Here is a 17,188-nt window from a genome sequence, read left to right as displayed (position 1 = left end):
GGAGGGAGGGTGGGGGGGTGGGGGGAGGGAGGGTGGGTGGGGTGGGGGGGAGGGAGGGTGGGTGGGGTGGGGGGAGGGGGGTTGGGGGGGGTGGGGGGAGTGGGGGGAGTGGGGGTGGGGGGGGGAGTGGGGGGGGAGTGGGGGTGGGGTGGGGGGGAGTGGGGGGGGTGGGGGGAGTGGGGGTGGGGGGGGGTGGGGGGAGTGGGGGTGGGGTGGGGGGAGTGGGGGTGGGGGGGGGGTGGGGTGGGGGTGGGGGGGTTGGGGGGAGTGGACGGGGGGGGCGGGGGGGTGGGGAGTGGGGGGAGTGGGCGGGGGGGGTGGGGGTGGTGGGGGGAGTGGGCGGGGGGGGTGGGGGTGGTGGGGGGAGTGGTGGTGGGGGGGGAGTGGTGGGGGGAGTGGTGGTGGGGTAGGGGTGGGGGAGTGGTGGGGGGGGTGGGGGGGTGGGAGTGGTGGGGGTGTGGGGGTGGCGTGGAGGAGTCGTTTGAAACCTGATGGTTTGACACCCGAATCACCATTCCTCCCGCAGGTAAAAGAGAGCGGAAGGTGGGCGGATTTCGGCATCCTTTGTTACAATGAGATTTTTTTTTTTTTTTTTTTTTTTTTTGTTTTTTTTTTTTTTGTAAAAATATACTTTATTCATAAAAATCTTCAATCACATTCAAAACCATTTCAAAAACAACATTACAAGGGTACAATCCAGGTTAAACTTTTACAAAATGTATCACCAGGTGCATCAGTACAAACAATATTACAGTCATTTACAGCCTTTCATTTTGATCTGTACAGCCCGAGGGGCTCTAAACAGTTCCCAGTCTCTCGGTGCGCTGTGGTAGAAAGGTCTTAGACAGCGACCCTTCCCCATTGCGCCTTTGCGGCAGCTGCCCCAAGCTTTAGTGCGTCCCTCAGCACGTAGTCCTGGACTTTGGATTGTGCCAGTCCGCAACAATCGGTCGGGGACAACTCTTTGTGCTGGAAGACCAACAAGTTTCGGGCAGACCAAAGCGCGTCTTTCACCGAGTTGATGATCCTCCAGCTGCAGTTGATGTTTGTCTCGGTGTGTGTCCCTGGGAACAGCCCGTAGAGCACAGAGTCCTGTGTCACAGAACTGCTCGGGATGAACCTCGACAGCAACCACTGCATCTCTCTCCAGACTTTCTTTGCAAAGGCACAATCCACAAGGAGGTGAACAACGGTCTCTTCCCCACCACAGCCACCTCGAGGGCATCGTGCAGAGGGGGTGAGACTCCTGGCGTGTAGGAAGGATCTGACGGCGAGGGCCTTTCTCACCACCAGCCAAGCTACGTCTTGGTGCTTGTTGGAAAGTTCTGGCGATGAGGCATTCTGCCAAATGACTTTGACAGTCTGCTCGGGGAACCATCCCACAGGGTCCACCCTCTCCTTATCCCTCAGGGCCTCTAGGACGTTACGTGCCGACCACTGCCTGATGGACTTGTGGTCAAAGGTGTTTTTCTGCATAAATTTTTCCACCAGGGACAGGTGGTACGGCACGGTCCAACTACTTGGAGCGTTCCGCGGCAGCGTGGCCAGACCCATCCTTCGCAACACCGGGGACAGGTAGAACCTCAGCACGTAGTGACACTTGGTGTTTGCGTACTGAGGGTCTACGCACCGCTTGATGCAGCCGCACACAAAGGTGGCCATCAGTATGAGGGCGATGTTGGGCACGTTTTTTCCCCCTTTATCTAGAGGCTTGTACATCGCGTCCCTGCAGACACGATCCATTTTCGACCTCCAGATAAAGCGGAAGATGGCTCGAGTGATCGCCATCGCGCAGGAGTGTGGAATGGGCCAGACCTGCGCCACGTACAGCAACAGCGAGAGTACCTCACACCTGATGACCAGGTTCTTACCCGCAATGGAGAGGGAGCGTCGCTCCCACATGCCCAGTTTCCTTTTCACCATAGCCACTCGCTCCTTCCAGTTTCTAACGCATGCCCCGGTCCCTCCGAACCATATCCCCAGCACCTTCAGGCCGTCAGCCCTGACAGTGAAGGGGACAAAGGATCGGTCAGCCCACTTCCCAAAGAACATGGCCTCGCTCTTCCCACGATTTACCTTGGCTCCCGAGGCCAGTTCGAACTGGTCGCAGACGTGCATCAGTCTGCGCACCGACAGCGGATCCGAGCAGAAGACGGCGACGTCGTCCATGTACAGGGAGGCTTTTACCTGAGTGCCTCCACTGCCTGGGATCGTCACTCCTCTTATGCCCGGATCCTTCCTGATGGACTCGGCAAAGGGTTCTATGCAGCACACAAAAAGGACAGGCGAGAGAGGGCAGCCCTGCCTGACTCCAGATTTAATCGGAAAGCTATCTGTTTCCCACCCATTGATTGAGACTGCGCTACTGATGTTAGTGTAGAGCAGTTGGATCCAATTTCGAATTCCCTCCCCAAACCCCATTTTGGAGAGCACATCCCCCATGTAGGTGTGCGATATTCTGTCAAAGGCCTTCTCCTGATCCAAGCTGATGAGGCAGGTATCCACACTCCTGTCCTGTACATAGGCAATCGTATCCCTGAGCAGCGCCAGGCTGTCAGAGATCTTCCTGCCTGGCACAGAGCAGGTCTGGTCAGGGTGAATCACCAATTCCAGAGCGGATTTGACCCGGTTGGCGATGACCTTGGACAGAATCTTATAGTCCATATTCAACAGTGAAATGGGTCGCCAATTTCTAATTTCCTCCCTTTCCCCCTTGTGCTTGTAGATGAGGGTGATGATGCCTTTCCTCATGGATTCTGACATGCTGCCGGCCAGGAGCATACTCTCGTACACTTCTAGCAGGTCTGGGCCGATCAAGTCCCACAGAGCCGAATACAACTCCGCCGGCAGGCCGTCGCTTCCGGGGGTTTTACTCTTCTCGAAGGACTCGAGGGCCTTAGTCAGTTCGTCAGGGGTTAGCGGTTTGTCTAGGCTCTCCCGCGTACTGTGGTCTAGGACCTCCGTGATAGAGGACAGGAAGGACTGGGAGGCCGTGCTGTCCGTGGGCTTCACGTCATACAGTCCGGCATAAAAGGATTTGCTGATCCTCAGAATGTCGGACCGTGATGACTTTACTGAGCCGTCTTCTTCCTTCAGGCTGCTGATCACAGAGCGCTCTCTGTGTACCTTTTGGAAGAAGAAACGTGAGCACGTCTCATCCTGCTCCACGGAGCGGACTCTGGAACGGAAGATGATCTTGGAGGCCTCCGAGGCAAAGTGCGAGGCTTGCTGGCCCTTCACCTCTTGGAGCTCCTCCTTGACATCGACCCCCATCGACCGCAGCCGGAGCAGATTCTGCATCTTTTCCTGGAGTCGGGACATTTCCCTCTGTTCCTTTCTAGCTTTCTGGGTGCCTTTGAGGATGAAAAACCTCTTGATGCTTCCCTTGATCACTTCCCACCAGTGTGTCAGGGACTCAAAGAGGGGTTTCACGGTTCTCCAACCTTTGTAATCCCTCTTGAGCTCCTCAATGTTCTCTGGGGTCAGCAGTTGCACATTTAGCTTCCATGCCCCCCTGCCCACCCTCAGGTCTTCCTCCAAGTGGCAGTCCGCCAGTAGGAGGCAGTGGTCAGAGAAGAACACCGGCTTGACGTCGGTGGATCTGACTGTGAATGCACGGGACACAAACAGGAAGTCTATCCTGGAACGAATGGACCCGTCTGGCCGCGACCAGGTGTATCTACGCTGCGCTCCGTCTGCAGGGTTGCTGAAGACGTCGTGCAGCTTGGCATCCTTAACTGTTTCCATCAGGGATCTGGACGTAGCGTCCAATCTGCTTCCGGCCCTGCCGGATCGTCCAGCCGCATCGATGATGCAGTTGAAGTCCCCGCCCAGAATGACCGGCCTGGAGGTCGCCAGCAGCAGTGGGAGCTGCTGAAAAACCTCCAGCCGCTCAGCCCCTTGTGCCGGGCCGTACACGTTAATTAACCGGAGTGGAGCGTTCTTGTACATTACGTCTGCTACCAGGAGTCGCCCGCCCACCACCTCCTTGACCTCGGAGACGGTGAAGTTGCCTCCCCGCAGCAGAATACCCAGGCCGGAGGAACGAGAGTCGTTTCCGCCCGACCAGATCGATGGCCCGTGGGACCACCATCGTGACCATTGCCTGTAGGAGCTGAGGTGCGGTATCGCACACTCCTGCAGAAACAACAGGTCAGCTTTGACCTTGGCTAGGTAGTCCAAGGTCGCAACACATCGCGTAGTAGATTTAATGCTACGCACATTTATGGATACAATCTTTAAACCCATATTAAAGCATTTATTCTCCTACCAAACCCACTGTCTCTGAGAGTCCCAGACCTTTAGTCTGAATGTCTGAAACAGGGAACCTGACTGTAATGACCATGCTGAGATGTCTGTAATGTTCATTGATTGTACTGAAGCACCTCATGATCTATGTGGAAACGTTGACTATTTTTTTTGTGATGGCCATTTTGAAATGTTTTGTAATGACCTTACAGATATTTTATGAATAATGTTTATTCAATGGTGGGGGTGTGGGGGTGGCGTGGAGGAGTCGTTTGAAACCTGATGGTTTGACACCCGAATCACCATTCCTCCCGCAGGTAAAAGAGAGCGGAAGGTGGGCGGATTTCGGCATCCTTTGTTACAATGAGATTGTGACAATGTCTGAAACAGGGAACCTGACTGTAATGACCATGCTGAGATGTCTGTAATGTTCATTGATTGTACTGAAGCACCTCATGATCTATGTGGAAACGTTGACTATTTTTTTTGTGATGGCCATTTTGAAATGTTTTGTAATGACCTTACAGATATTTTATGAATAATGTTTATTTTTCACTTTAAAAAAAAAGTCTGGAACAGGGAACTGGAAAATCACCCAGACGCGCACACCCGCACCGAAACACACGCAGATGACACAGAATTTGGTGGGGTGGTAAATAGTGAGGAGGAAAGCCTTAGATTACAAAGCGATATAGATGGGCTGGTAAAATGGGTTGAGCAATGGTAAATAGAGTTTAATCCTGAGGACTGTGAGGCGATGTGTTTTGGGAGGAAGGGAATACACAATGAATGGCAGGACCCTAGAAAGTACAGAGGATCAGAGGGACCTTGGTACACATGTCCATAGATCCCTGAAGGCAGCAGTACAGGTAGATAAGGTGTTTGAGAAGGCATTTGGGATGCTTGCCTTTACTAGTTGAGGAATAGCATATAAGAGCAGGGAGGTTATGTTGGAGCTGTATAAATCATTTGATGAGGCCACAGCTGGGGTACTGTGTGCAGTTCTGGTCGCCACATTATAGGAAGGATGTGATTGCACTGGAGAGAGTGCAGAGGAGATTTACCAGGGTGTTGCCTGGGCTGGAGCATTTCAGCTATGAAGAGAGGCTCGGGTTGTTTTCCTTAGAGCAGAGAAGGCCGAGGGGTCCCTGATAGAGGTATGCAAAATTACGTGGGGAGTAGATAGGAAGAACGTCTCCTCCTGAGCAGGGGTGTCAATAACCAGGTGACAAAGATTTAACGTGAGGGGCAGGAGATTTAGAGGGGATTTGAGGGATAAGAAAAATCACCCAGAGGGTGGTTGGAATCTAGAACACACTGCCTGAGGGGGTGGTAGAGGCAGGAACCCTCACAACAATTAAAACGTATTTAGATGAGCACTTGAAACGCCATAGCATACAGGGCTAAGGGCCAAGTGCTGGAAAATGGGATTGGGATAGATAGTTGCTTGATGTCCAGCATAAACACGATGGGCTGAAGGGCCTGTTTCTGTGCTGTAAAACCCTATGACATGTACATCCAGACTAGGAACTGTAAGGACTGATGAAATCTAACCCTTAAATAGCAAACTGGCAGGTATAGGATAAAACATTTAATACAGATACTGGCAGAGAATAATTAAATTTAGGATCATGGCACAGACAGGTAGGCATGGAGTAACATAGAAAATCAGAGCCGGAGTAGGCCACTCGGCCCTTCAAGCCTGCTCCACCATACAGTATGACCATGGCTGATCCTTTATCTCAACACCAAAGTCCCGCGCTCTCCCCACACCTCTTGACTCATTTTGTGTCTTTAAATCTATCTATTTCCTTCTTAAGTATAGTCGGTGACTTGGCCTTCACAGACTTGTGTGGTAGACAGTTCCAAAGGTTCACCACCCTCAGAGCTAAGAAACCTCTCCTCATTTCAGTTCAAAATGGCCTACCACATATCCTGACACTGTAACCCTTTGTTCGCAACCACCCAGCCAGAGGAAACATCACCCCTGCAGCCAGCATGTCCAGTCCCATCAGAATTATATACTTTTCACTGAGATCCCCTCTCATTCTTCTAAACTCCAGTGAATACAGGCCTAGTCGACCCAATCTCTCCTCGAGATTCGCAGGTGCGACCTAAGCCCTACATTCACTTACTAAACAGCAACAGGTACAGGATAATTGACATATCTCGAAAGCAGACAGTGACACGCACAGGGCAGACATGCACAGGGCAAACACACACACCAACATCCCAAAGAGTGATAGGTATAGAGCGAAAACCACATCCACATGCCCGTAACTGAAATCTTCACAGAGAAATGATGAAACAAACAAGAACATTCAACGCATACTGTAAATGATAGTTTCAGCTTACATAATCAGATTGATTCAATTAATAATGGCGGATGAATTCCAATAACCAAAACTGACAGTTGTGGGGTAATCCAAATTACACCACCTTAGCCTCCAAGAAAACATAAGCTAGATGCTGATAGATACAGAGGGACAACCACCTTTGGGGCATATATTGACAGAAAATTAAAATCCTCTTTTTGACTGGTGCAGTAACACAGGTTTCCATAAAGCATAGGAGCACAGGTACACCATGAAACCCGCACTCTCATGTTACAAACTGATAGGCACAGAGCACACAAGGCTACCAATATGGCAGACTGACAGTTATGAATTAAACCTTGAAAAATCACAGACAACTGAAATACCGAGTAAACCTCACAATCACATATCAGGCATTGACACGGAGGGTGGGGCAAAACTCACGTTCACAGTCAAGAGACTGACACATACAGACGAATAGTAAATTCACATAGAAGCATAGGAATTTTGTGGCACAGATGGAAGCCTCTTGGCCCATTGTGTCTGCACCAGCCATCCAACCTATTCCCACTTTCTATCACTTGCTCCGTAACCCTGCGGGTTATGGCACTTGAGCTCCATATCCAGGCACTGTTTAAATGAATTGAGCGTTTCTGCCTCTACTACCCTTTCAGGCGTTGAGTTCCAGGCCTTGCTACCCTCCGGGTGAAAAAAAAAATTCATCTCCTCTCTAATATTTCTACTATTCCCTTTAAATCTATGACCCACAGTAACTGACCTCTGCGCTAACGTAAATTGACATTCCTCCTTCATTCTATCCAGGCCCCTCACAACGTTGTAGACATCTCAATCAAATCTTCCCTCAGCCTCCTCTGTTCCATAGGAAAACAAGCCCAACACATCTGATCTTTGATTGTGACCGCATTATTCCAGTTCCTGGCAACATCCTCCGAAATCTCCTCTGTATCCTCTCCAATGACATTACACCCTTTATGAAATGAGATGACCAGAACTGCACATTGGACTCAAGTTGTGGCCTCACTCATGATTAATAAAGTTCCAGCCTAACCTCCCTGTTTATACTCATACCTTGCCATATAAAGGAACAGGTTCTATATGCCTTCTTAAACCCTTTATCGACCTGTCCTGCTACCTTCAGGAACCAGTGGGCATCCTCTCTACTGTCCCTCAATTCCTCTACACCTCCCAGTGTTCTCCTGTGAACTGTGTATTCCTTTGCCTTGCTTGATCCCCTCAAAATGCATCACCTCACAATTCCCTGGGCTGAATTCTGTCATGAAGAGATATTGACATCTATAATGTTAATGGAATGTATTTTTAAATTGGAATTGTAGCTCTGCCTACGTGTGTGCCTGTGTGTGGCTTACTTGGATTAAAGTCATGGTGTTTGGTTGTATAGTAATTTTGAGATGCGAATTAGATAAAAGTAAAGAAGTTAAAAGGTAAAGTGCAATTTGCACTTGTTGAATTAACCATTCAAAAGAATGGGTAAAATCTTGCACCTAGGTGGGAGATGCCAAGCAATGTGTTTATATTACTAATAAAATTGATGGACTAAGAGGATTATTGTTAGGAGAGATACAATTTTTTAAAAAGTTAGTAATACAATGGAAAATGTACATTCAAGTGGGAAGTTAGGTACCAACAGAAAAGAGTTTGTGTGTGTAGGTCAGATGCATTCAAAATCTAACCAGCCTTACCAACCCACAACTATGTCTGCAAGGAACCAAATTGAAAGTTACCTCATTTCGAATTCGTCAGGTCAAATGTGCTTTTCTTGGTGTCTGTTTAAAGCCCATGGGTTACTGTTGCCTTGATGAAGATTTACCTAGGAGTGATTAATTCGGGGATTTGTCTAAAAGTTGTTATGGTAGTAATTTGTAGACATGTGTATGTGTTCAATTTGTTGTTTTTTTTTTAAATGTTTAATTTAGTTTTATACAAATACCTTTTGAGGCTTGGTGGTCTTATTCCTGAATTCAGAGCTGCATCGCAAACATACTCATTGAAAATATAGGTTATGGCAGTTGTTCAAGATTCCCGCGGGGATTTAAACAGCCTTTAACAACTGTTGTGTCATAACAATTCCTATTGCCACTTTCCTGCCCAAAGGAGTAGTCCATTGATATCTCCCTGCATTCTCCAACAGACCTCCACCTAGCTATCAAGCAGGCGGCCATTTTATTTGTATCCACCTATGTCGGTAGGTGCAGGTGCAGCGTAAACCCATCTCTCCCAATCAGAAACTGCTATGTACACATTAAATACACACACTCTCTCTTGTATCGAAAGCTAACAGGGAACTTAAATACACACTGGCTCATCTGCGCTGAGGGGAACATATTGAAAGCCACACTCATACAAGAAGCTAACACAAACGCTATATGTAGACCCCAGTCACATTCGGCTAAGGAAAAGTGCAGAGGAAAATCATCAAACACAATCCAAAGACTAACAAGGTTAAATCCGCCAATCATATGCCAGAATTTGACAGGTACAGAGACAACCACTAACCAGAAACTCTTTCGAGTTATCAACAGTCACAGATTGCAACTCTTTCGAGTACAATCACAGTTCTTGGTTTTCCGGGAGTGGGACATGAACCCACAACCCTCTGACTCAAAGGCGAGGGTGCTATGGACTGAGCCACAGCTGAGAGATGCAGTGTAACTCTTTTGGGGTCAAAACAATTAACTAAATTAACAATAACAAGGGAGAAATTAAGCACAGCCCCTAAGTCAGGTCAGCTGTAAAATCAAGGAAAAACTTTAAAGGAACCAAAATTCTTTCGAGTTATCAACAGTCACAGATTGCAACTCTTTCGAGTACAATCACAGTTCTTGGTTTTCCGGGAGTGGGACATAAACCCACAACCCTCTGACTCAAAGGCGAGGGTTGCTATGAACTGAGCCACAGCTGAGAGATGCAGTGTATCAGAAATTGACATAATCGTTAATCAGCCAATCAGGAGACAGACCTTCAACGATCCTTCATTAGCATAGGCGTCAGGCGTTGTCTATAAAAGGAGCTTCCCAAGGGCGCGTTTGCTAATTGTTTGTCTAAGGCTAAGCGGCGCAATGGTGGACGAGAAGAAATCAGGAGCAGCTAAGAAGGGGTCCAAAAAGATCATCAAGAAGACGCCACCCAAGAGCGGCAAGAAGAGGAAGAGATCCAGGAAGGAGAGCTACTCCATCTACATCTACAAGGTGATGAAGCAGGTCCACCCGGACACCGGCATCTCCTCCAAGGCCATGAGTATCATGAACTCCTTCGTCAACGACATCTTCGAGCGCATCGCGGGCGAGGCTTCCCGCCTGGCCCATTACAACAAGCGGCAGACCATCAGCTCCCGGGAGATCCAGACCGCCGTGCGCCTGCTGCTGCCCGGGGAACTGGCCAAACACGCCGTGTCGGAGGGCACCAAGGCGGTGACCAAGTACACCAGCTCCAAGTAGAAACGCCACAATGCATTGATACAAAAGAACTCAAACACAAAGGCTCTTATAAGAGCCACCCAAAACTTCACTGAAAGGGCGAAGCCATGGGCCTGGGGTCGTTTAATAATCTTAATTAACGTGTGCATTGTTCTATTTCCATTTGGGGTTTGTTACTTTTGTATGTTTCGATGATTAATGCGAAAATTGCTTCTCACTCTTTAACGCCTTATCAATTAATGTCATTTAAAAAAAAATTAACACTCCGCCATTTTCCTTTACATTATTTGGACAATACGTCCTGCTAAATGTTTTACACACCCATTGCATGTCTATTATCCTCCTTTAAATAGTGAGCGAGCTTATTGTGTAAAAACATGTGCTCCAATCTCAATTTTCGACAATTTATAACGAAAATCTGCACTTCGGTTCGACATGCAGGGATAGGTATTCACTCCACAACTCCGCGATGGGTCATCGTTGCAATTTAAAAAAAAATGTTCAGAAAATTGTCGGGTGCTGCGAATGGGAATTTCAGCCTATTTCAAACTGAACAAAGAGAGGAATCCGATTTTGAAGGCGAATGTGGAGCTTGTGACGAAATGGTCAATAATAGGTAATATTTCTATATAAAACACGTTTGTCGGAAGATAAGTGTTACCTACTGATGCGATATTCTATATTTGATTGATTGTTTTACAAAAATATTGGCGGGCTTTTCAAATTTCAGAAAAGAAAGCGCTTTGGCGCCTGACAATTTGCTGCGCTTATTTTTCGTCTGCTCACTCCAGCGTTTCCAAGAGGGCAAAATTGGGCGGAAATTCACCATTCTTTAAACTGATAACACAAAGGTTCTTCTAAGAGCCACTCGCTTTATCTGCGCAAGGGTGACTTATTATCTGAGAGGGGCTATTTTACACATAGAAACTAGCAGCAGGAGTAGGCCATTCGGCCCTTCGAGCCAGCTCCGCCATTCATTATGATCATGGCTGATCATCCAACTCAATAGCCTGTTCCGGCTTTCTCCCCATACCCTTTGGTCCCTTTCGCCCCAAGAGCTATATCTAACCCCTTCTTGAAAACATACAATGTTTTGGCCTCAACTACTTTCTGTGGTAGCGAATTCCACAGGCTTAATAATAAATTTGATAATAACAGCATTGATTTGAGTTTTTGCATTCAGCGGCGTGACTTTTAGCCAGAGATTTCATGTCCGCCGCTCACCAAATGTATTGCATTTACTTACAACTGTCGTTAGAATATGACATTTAAAATAACTGCACCATGAACCGTTCTATGGACATCCCAGTGTTCATATCATAAGCTGCAGCCAATGATGTGTCTGATCTAATAGATATATGACTCGCCGGTTGAAGAAGGCAGCTCAACACCACCTTCTCAAGGGCACTTGAGGGACGGGAAATAATCGTTGGCCTGGCCAACAAGGGCAAGGGCAGCAGATAGATGGGAACACCACAGCTGGAAGTTCCCCTCCAATTCACTCACCATCCTGACATGGAAATATATTGGCAGTTCCTTCACTGTCACAGGATCAAAATCCTGGAAGTCCCTCCCTAACAGCACTGTGGGTGTACCTACGCTACACGGACAAAATCCTGTAAATCCCTCCCTAACAGCATTGTGGGTGTACCAACACCACGGACAAAATCCTGGAACTCCCTCCCTAACAGCACTGTGGGTGTACCGTCACCAGAGGGACAAAATCCTGGAACTCCCTCCCTAGCAGCACTGTGGGTGTACCTACACCACAGGGACAAAATCCTGGAACTCCCTCCCTAACAGCACTGTGGATGTACCTACACCACAGGGACAAAATCCTGGAACACCCTCACTAACAACACTGTGGGTGTACCTACACCACAGGGACAAAATCCTGGAACTCCCTCCCTAACTGCACTGTAGGTCTACATACACCAGAGGGACAAAATCCTGGAACTCCCTCCCTAACAGCACGGTGGGTATAGTAACGCCACAGGGACAAAATCCGAGAACTCCCTCCCTAACAGCACTATGGTTGTACCTACACCAGAGGGACAATATCCTGGTACTCGCTCCCTAACTGCACTCTGGGTGTACCTACACCACAGGGTCAAAATCCTGGAATTCCCTCTCTAACAGCACTGTGGGTGTGCCTACACCACAGGGACAAAATCCTAGAACTCCTGCCTAACAGCAGTGTGGGTGTTCCTACACCCCGTGACAAAATCTTGCCGTGACTAACAGCAAAATCTTGGAACTCCCTCCCTAACAGCACTGTGGGTGTACCTACACCACACGGACAAATTCCTGGAACGCAATTCCTAACAGCACTGTGGGTGTACCTACACCACAGGGACAAAATCCTGGAACTCTCTCCCTAACAGCACTGTGGGTGTACCTACACCACAGGGACAAAATCCTGGAACTTTCTCCCTAACAGCACTGTGGTTGTACCTACACCACAGGGACAAAATCCTGGAGCTCCCTCCCTAACAGCACTGTGGGTGTACCTACACCACAGGGACAAAATCCTGGAACTCCCTCCCTAACAGCACTGTGGGTGTACCTACACCACAGGGACAAAATCCTGGAACTCCCTCCCTAACAGCACTGTGGGTGTACCTACACCACAGGGACAAAATCCTGGAATTCCATCCCTAACAGCACTGTGGGTGTACGTACACCACAGGGACAATATCCTGGAACTCCCTCCCTAACAGCACTGTGGGTGTACCTACACCACAGGGACAAATCCTGGAACTCGCACCCTAACATCACTGTGGATGTACCTACACTAGAGGGACAAAATCCGGGAACTCACTCCCTAACAGCACTGTGGATGTACCTAAACCAGAGGGATAAAATCCTGGAACTCCTGCCCTAACTGCACTGTGGGTCTACCTACACCAGAGGGACAATATCGTGGAACTCCCTCCCTAAAAGCACTATGGGTGTACGTACACCAGAGGGACAATATCCTGGATCTCCCTCCCTAACAGCACTGTGGGTGTACCTACACCACAGGGTCAAAATCCTGGTTCTCCCTCCCTGACAGCACTATGAGTGCACCTAAAGCACACGGACAAAATCCTGGAACACCCTCCCTAACAGCACTGTGGGTGTACCTACACCACAGGGTCAAAATCCTGGTTCTCCCTCCCTGACAGCACTATGAGTGCACCTAAAGCACACGGACAAAATCCTGGAACACCCTCCCTAACAGCACTGTGGGTGTACCTACACCACAGGGACAAAATCCTAGAACTCCTGCCTAACAGCAATGTGGGTGTTCCTACACCCCGGGATAAAATCCTGGAACTCCGTCCCTAACAGCAAAATCTTGGAACTCACGCCCTAACAGCACAGTGTGTAACTACTCCACAGGATCAAAATCCTGGAACTTCCTCCCTAACAGCACTGTAGGTGCACCTACACCACAGGGACAAAATCCTAGAATTCCATCCCTAATAGCACTGTGGGTGTACCTACACCACTGGGACAAAATCCTGGAACTCCCTCCCTAACAGCACTGTGGGTGTACCTACACCACAGGGACAAAATCCTGGAACTCCCTCCTCAACAGCGCCGTGGGTGTACCTACACCAAAGGGAAAAAATCCTGGAACTACCTCCCCAACAGCACTGTGGGTGTACGCACACCACAGGGATAAAATCCTGGAACTCGCTCCCTAACAGCACTGTGGGTGCACCTACACCACAGGGACAAAATCCAGGAACTCCCTCCCTAACATCACTGTGGGTGTACCTACACGACAGGGACAAAATCCTGGAACTGCCTCCCTAACAGCACTGTGGGTGTACCTACACCACAGGGACAAAATCCTGGAACTCCCTCCCTAATAGCATTGTGGGTGTACCTACACCACAGGGACAAAATCCTGGAACTCCATCCCTAACAGCACTGTGGGTGTACCTACACCACAGGGACAAAATCCTGGAACTCCATCCCTAACAGCACTGTGGGTGTACCTACACCACAGGGACAAAATCCTGGAACTCCCTCCCTAACAGCACTGTGGGTGTACCTACACCACAAGGACAAAATCCTGGAACTCCCTCCCTAACAGCGCTATGGTTGTACCTACACCAGAGGGACAATATCCTGGAACTCGCTCCCTAACAGCACTGTGGGTGCACCTACACCACAGGGTCAAAATCATGGTTCTCCCTCCCTAACAGCACTGTGAGTGCACCTACACCACACGAACAAAATCCTGGAAATCCCTCCCTAACTGCACTGTGGGTGTACCTACACCACAGGGACAAAATCCTGGAACTCCCTCCCTAACAGCACTGTGAGTGCACCTACACCACACGAACAAAATCCTGGAAATCCCTCCCTAACAGCACTGTGGGTGTACCTACACACAGGGACAAAATCCTAGAACTCCCTCCCTAACAGCACTGTTGGTGTACCTACACACAGGGACAAAATGGTGGAACGCCCTCCCTAACAACACTGTGGGTGTACCTACACCACGGGGTCAAAATCGTGGAACTCCCTCCCTAACAGCACTGTGGGTGTACCGACACCGCAGGCTCAAAATCGTGGAAATCCCCCCCCCTAACAACACTGTGGGTGTACCTACACCACAGGGACAAAATCCTGGAACTCCCTCCCTAACAGCACTGTGGGTGTACCTACACCACACGGACAAAATCATGGAACTCCCTCCCTAACAGCACTGTGGGTGAACCTACACCACTGGGACAATATCGTGGAACTCCCTCCCTAAAAGCACTATGGGTGTACGTACACCACAGGGATAATATCCTGGAACTCCCTCCCTAACAGCACTGTGGGTGTACCTACACTAAAGAGAAAAAATCTTGGAACTACTGCCCTAACTGCACTGTGGGTGTACCTACACCACAGGGACAGAATTCTGGAACTCCCTCCCTAACAGCACTGTGGGTGTACCTACACAACAGGGTCAAAATCGTGGAACTCCCTCCCTAACAGCACTGTGGGTCTACCTACACCACAGGGACAAAATCCTGTAACTCCCACCCTAACAGCACTGTGGGTGTACCTACACCACAGGGACAAAATCCTGGAACTCCCTCCCTAACAGCACTGTGGGTGTACCTACACCACAGGGACAAAATCCTGCAACTCCCTCCCTAACAGCACTGTGGGTGTTCCTTCACCAGAGGGACAGATTCCTGGAACTCCCTCCCTAACAGCACTGTGGGTGTACCTACACCACAAGGACAAAATCCTGGAACTCCATCCCTAACAGCGCCGTGGGTATACCACACCACAGGGACAAAATCCTGGAACTCCCTCCCTAACAGCACTGTGGGTGTACCTACACCACAGGGACACAATCCTGGAACTCCCTCCCTAACAGCACTGTGGGTGTACCTACACCACACGGACACAATCCTGGAACTCCCTCCCTAACAGCGCCGTGGGTACACCACACCACAGGGACAAATTCCTGGAACTCCCTCCCTAACAGCACTGTGGGTTTACCTTCCCCAAGGGACAAAATCCTGGAACTCCCACCCTTAGAGCACTGTGGGTGTACCTACACCACAGGGACAAAATCCTGGAACTCCCTCCCTAACAGCACTGTGGGTGTGCCTACACCACAGGGACTGCAGCGGTTCAAGATGGCAACTCACCACCACCTTCTCAAGGGGCAACTAGGGATGGGAAATAGATGCTGGGCCCAGCCAGCGACGCCCACATTCCGTGAATGAATTTTTTAAAAAACTATAAATGAATAATAAAACAAACATCGCCGCCTCCAAATTACTGATTCCCATCGGAGGATACTTTATTTCTCCTTCAAGGAGTGAGAATTGAGCAGGAAGTAAGCAGCTGGTGCAATTATGGAATGTTTTATGTGCGGGACTCTAGGAGATCACAGCTCTTTCGTTGGCTGATTAAGTGGCCCTTAAAAGGGCCATTGATGCATTTCCCGTTGAGGTCCAGCGGCTGCGACGCTGTGATTGGATGTCGCCCTTTCCCTCAGTCAGGTTTGAGATGAGATTTCAGGGAGCGGATTCCCGATTGGCTGAGCTGAAACTGCAAATCGTCACTTTCACAAAGTCCGCCAATTTCACCGTCGTTCAGGTAGAGTGAGGAAAAAAAAAAACAATTTGCCGGAAGCAATGATAAGGGCAACAAATTTCATCCTCCATTGCCTAATTTTTTATCCATCTCCATTTTGCATCTCGGTTTTGATTGCGGGATCATCCTGATTTCGTAAAATCTGCCAGCACATCCTGTTCCCAATGTCCCATTAATCAAGTCCCAAGAACCAAAGAGGCTTAGACTCCTGTATGGAGCCATTCAGCCCTTCTTTGCCCCCTGCTGGCAATTTGTGTCAGCATTTACCTAGTCCATATCTCCACCTTAGTGTGCCCTGTATGTTCCTTACCTTTTGTGTGTGTTTTGTACTAATTTTTGTACTTTCAATCGACTTCTAACATCTTCTCAAACGCAGAATTCCTTATTCTGACATCTGAGGGTGAAAATTCTCATTCTCCCCTCTATATCTGGTTTGGAATCCAGGACCACTGGTTGGACCTAATCGCCAGAGAATATTGTGTCCCTCCTATTTACGTTATCAAAATCTATCACATTGAAAACCTACATGAAGTAACCCCTTGACCTGTTTTGTTCCAAGGAGAACAGCCAAAACTCTCCTACTAATTCTCACACATAATTCCTGTTAACATCCTCATTCTAAGGCCTCTAGAACATCCCTGAATTGGAATCCTCAGAATTATGCAAAATTGCTCCTGATGAGGCTTACCCAGTGATTTATAAAGTCCCAATATCTCTGGCAATTGGGATATAATGTGGATAAGTGTGACATTATCCACTTTTGGAAGGGAAGACAGAAAGGCATGGTATTTCTTTAATGGTGACGGGTTCAGAAGTATTGATGTCTAAAGGCATCTGGGTGTCCTTGTTCATGAATCAGTAAACATTAACATGCAGGGGTAGCAATCAAGATAGCATATGGCATGCATGTTGGTCTTCATCACAAAGGGATTTGAGAACAGGAGTAAAGATGTCTTGCTGCAATTGTGTACAGCCTTGGTGAGACTGCACCTGGAGTACTATTTGCAGTACTGTTTGGTCTCCTTATCTAAGGAAGGACGTACTTGCCATAGAGGGAGTGCAACAGAG

The 17,188-nt window shown here is 48.7% G+C and overlaps 1 protein-coding gene across 1 annotated transcript; it reads left to right on the top strand.

Moving 5' to 3' along the window:
* The first annotated feature begins 9,634 nt into the window (after nt 1–9,634).
* On the top strand, nt 9,635–10,058 carry LOC144672342 (histone H2B 1.2-like). Its single transcript, XM_078534193.1, has one exon. It carries the CDS (start codon nt 9,662–9,664, stop codon nt 10,037–10,039), a length of 378 nt encoding a protein of 125 aa, XP_078390319.1. The 5' UTR covers nt 9,635–9,661; the 3' UTR covers nt 10,040–10,058.
* Nucleotides 10,059–17,188: the final 7,130 nt, after the last annotated feature.

This window comes from Cetorhinus maximus, chromosome 38 (assembly GCF_964194155.1).
Source record: "Cetorhinus maximus chromosome 38, sCetMax3.hap1.1, whole genome shotgun sequence".
NCBI lineage: Eukaryota > Metazoa > Chordata > Chondrichthyes > Lamniformes > Cetorhinidae > Cetorhinus > Cetorhinus maximus.
The sequence above is the reverse complement of the archived record's forward strand: the minus strand, read 5'-3'. Positions and strand labels throughout refer to the sequence as shown.

Coding starts and splice junctions, on each gene's coding strand:
- LOC144672342 (XM_078534193.1), top strand. CDS start 9,662: ATGGTGGACGAGAAGAAATCAGGAGCAGCTAAGAAGGGGTCCAAAAAG.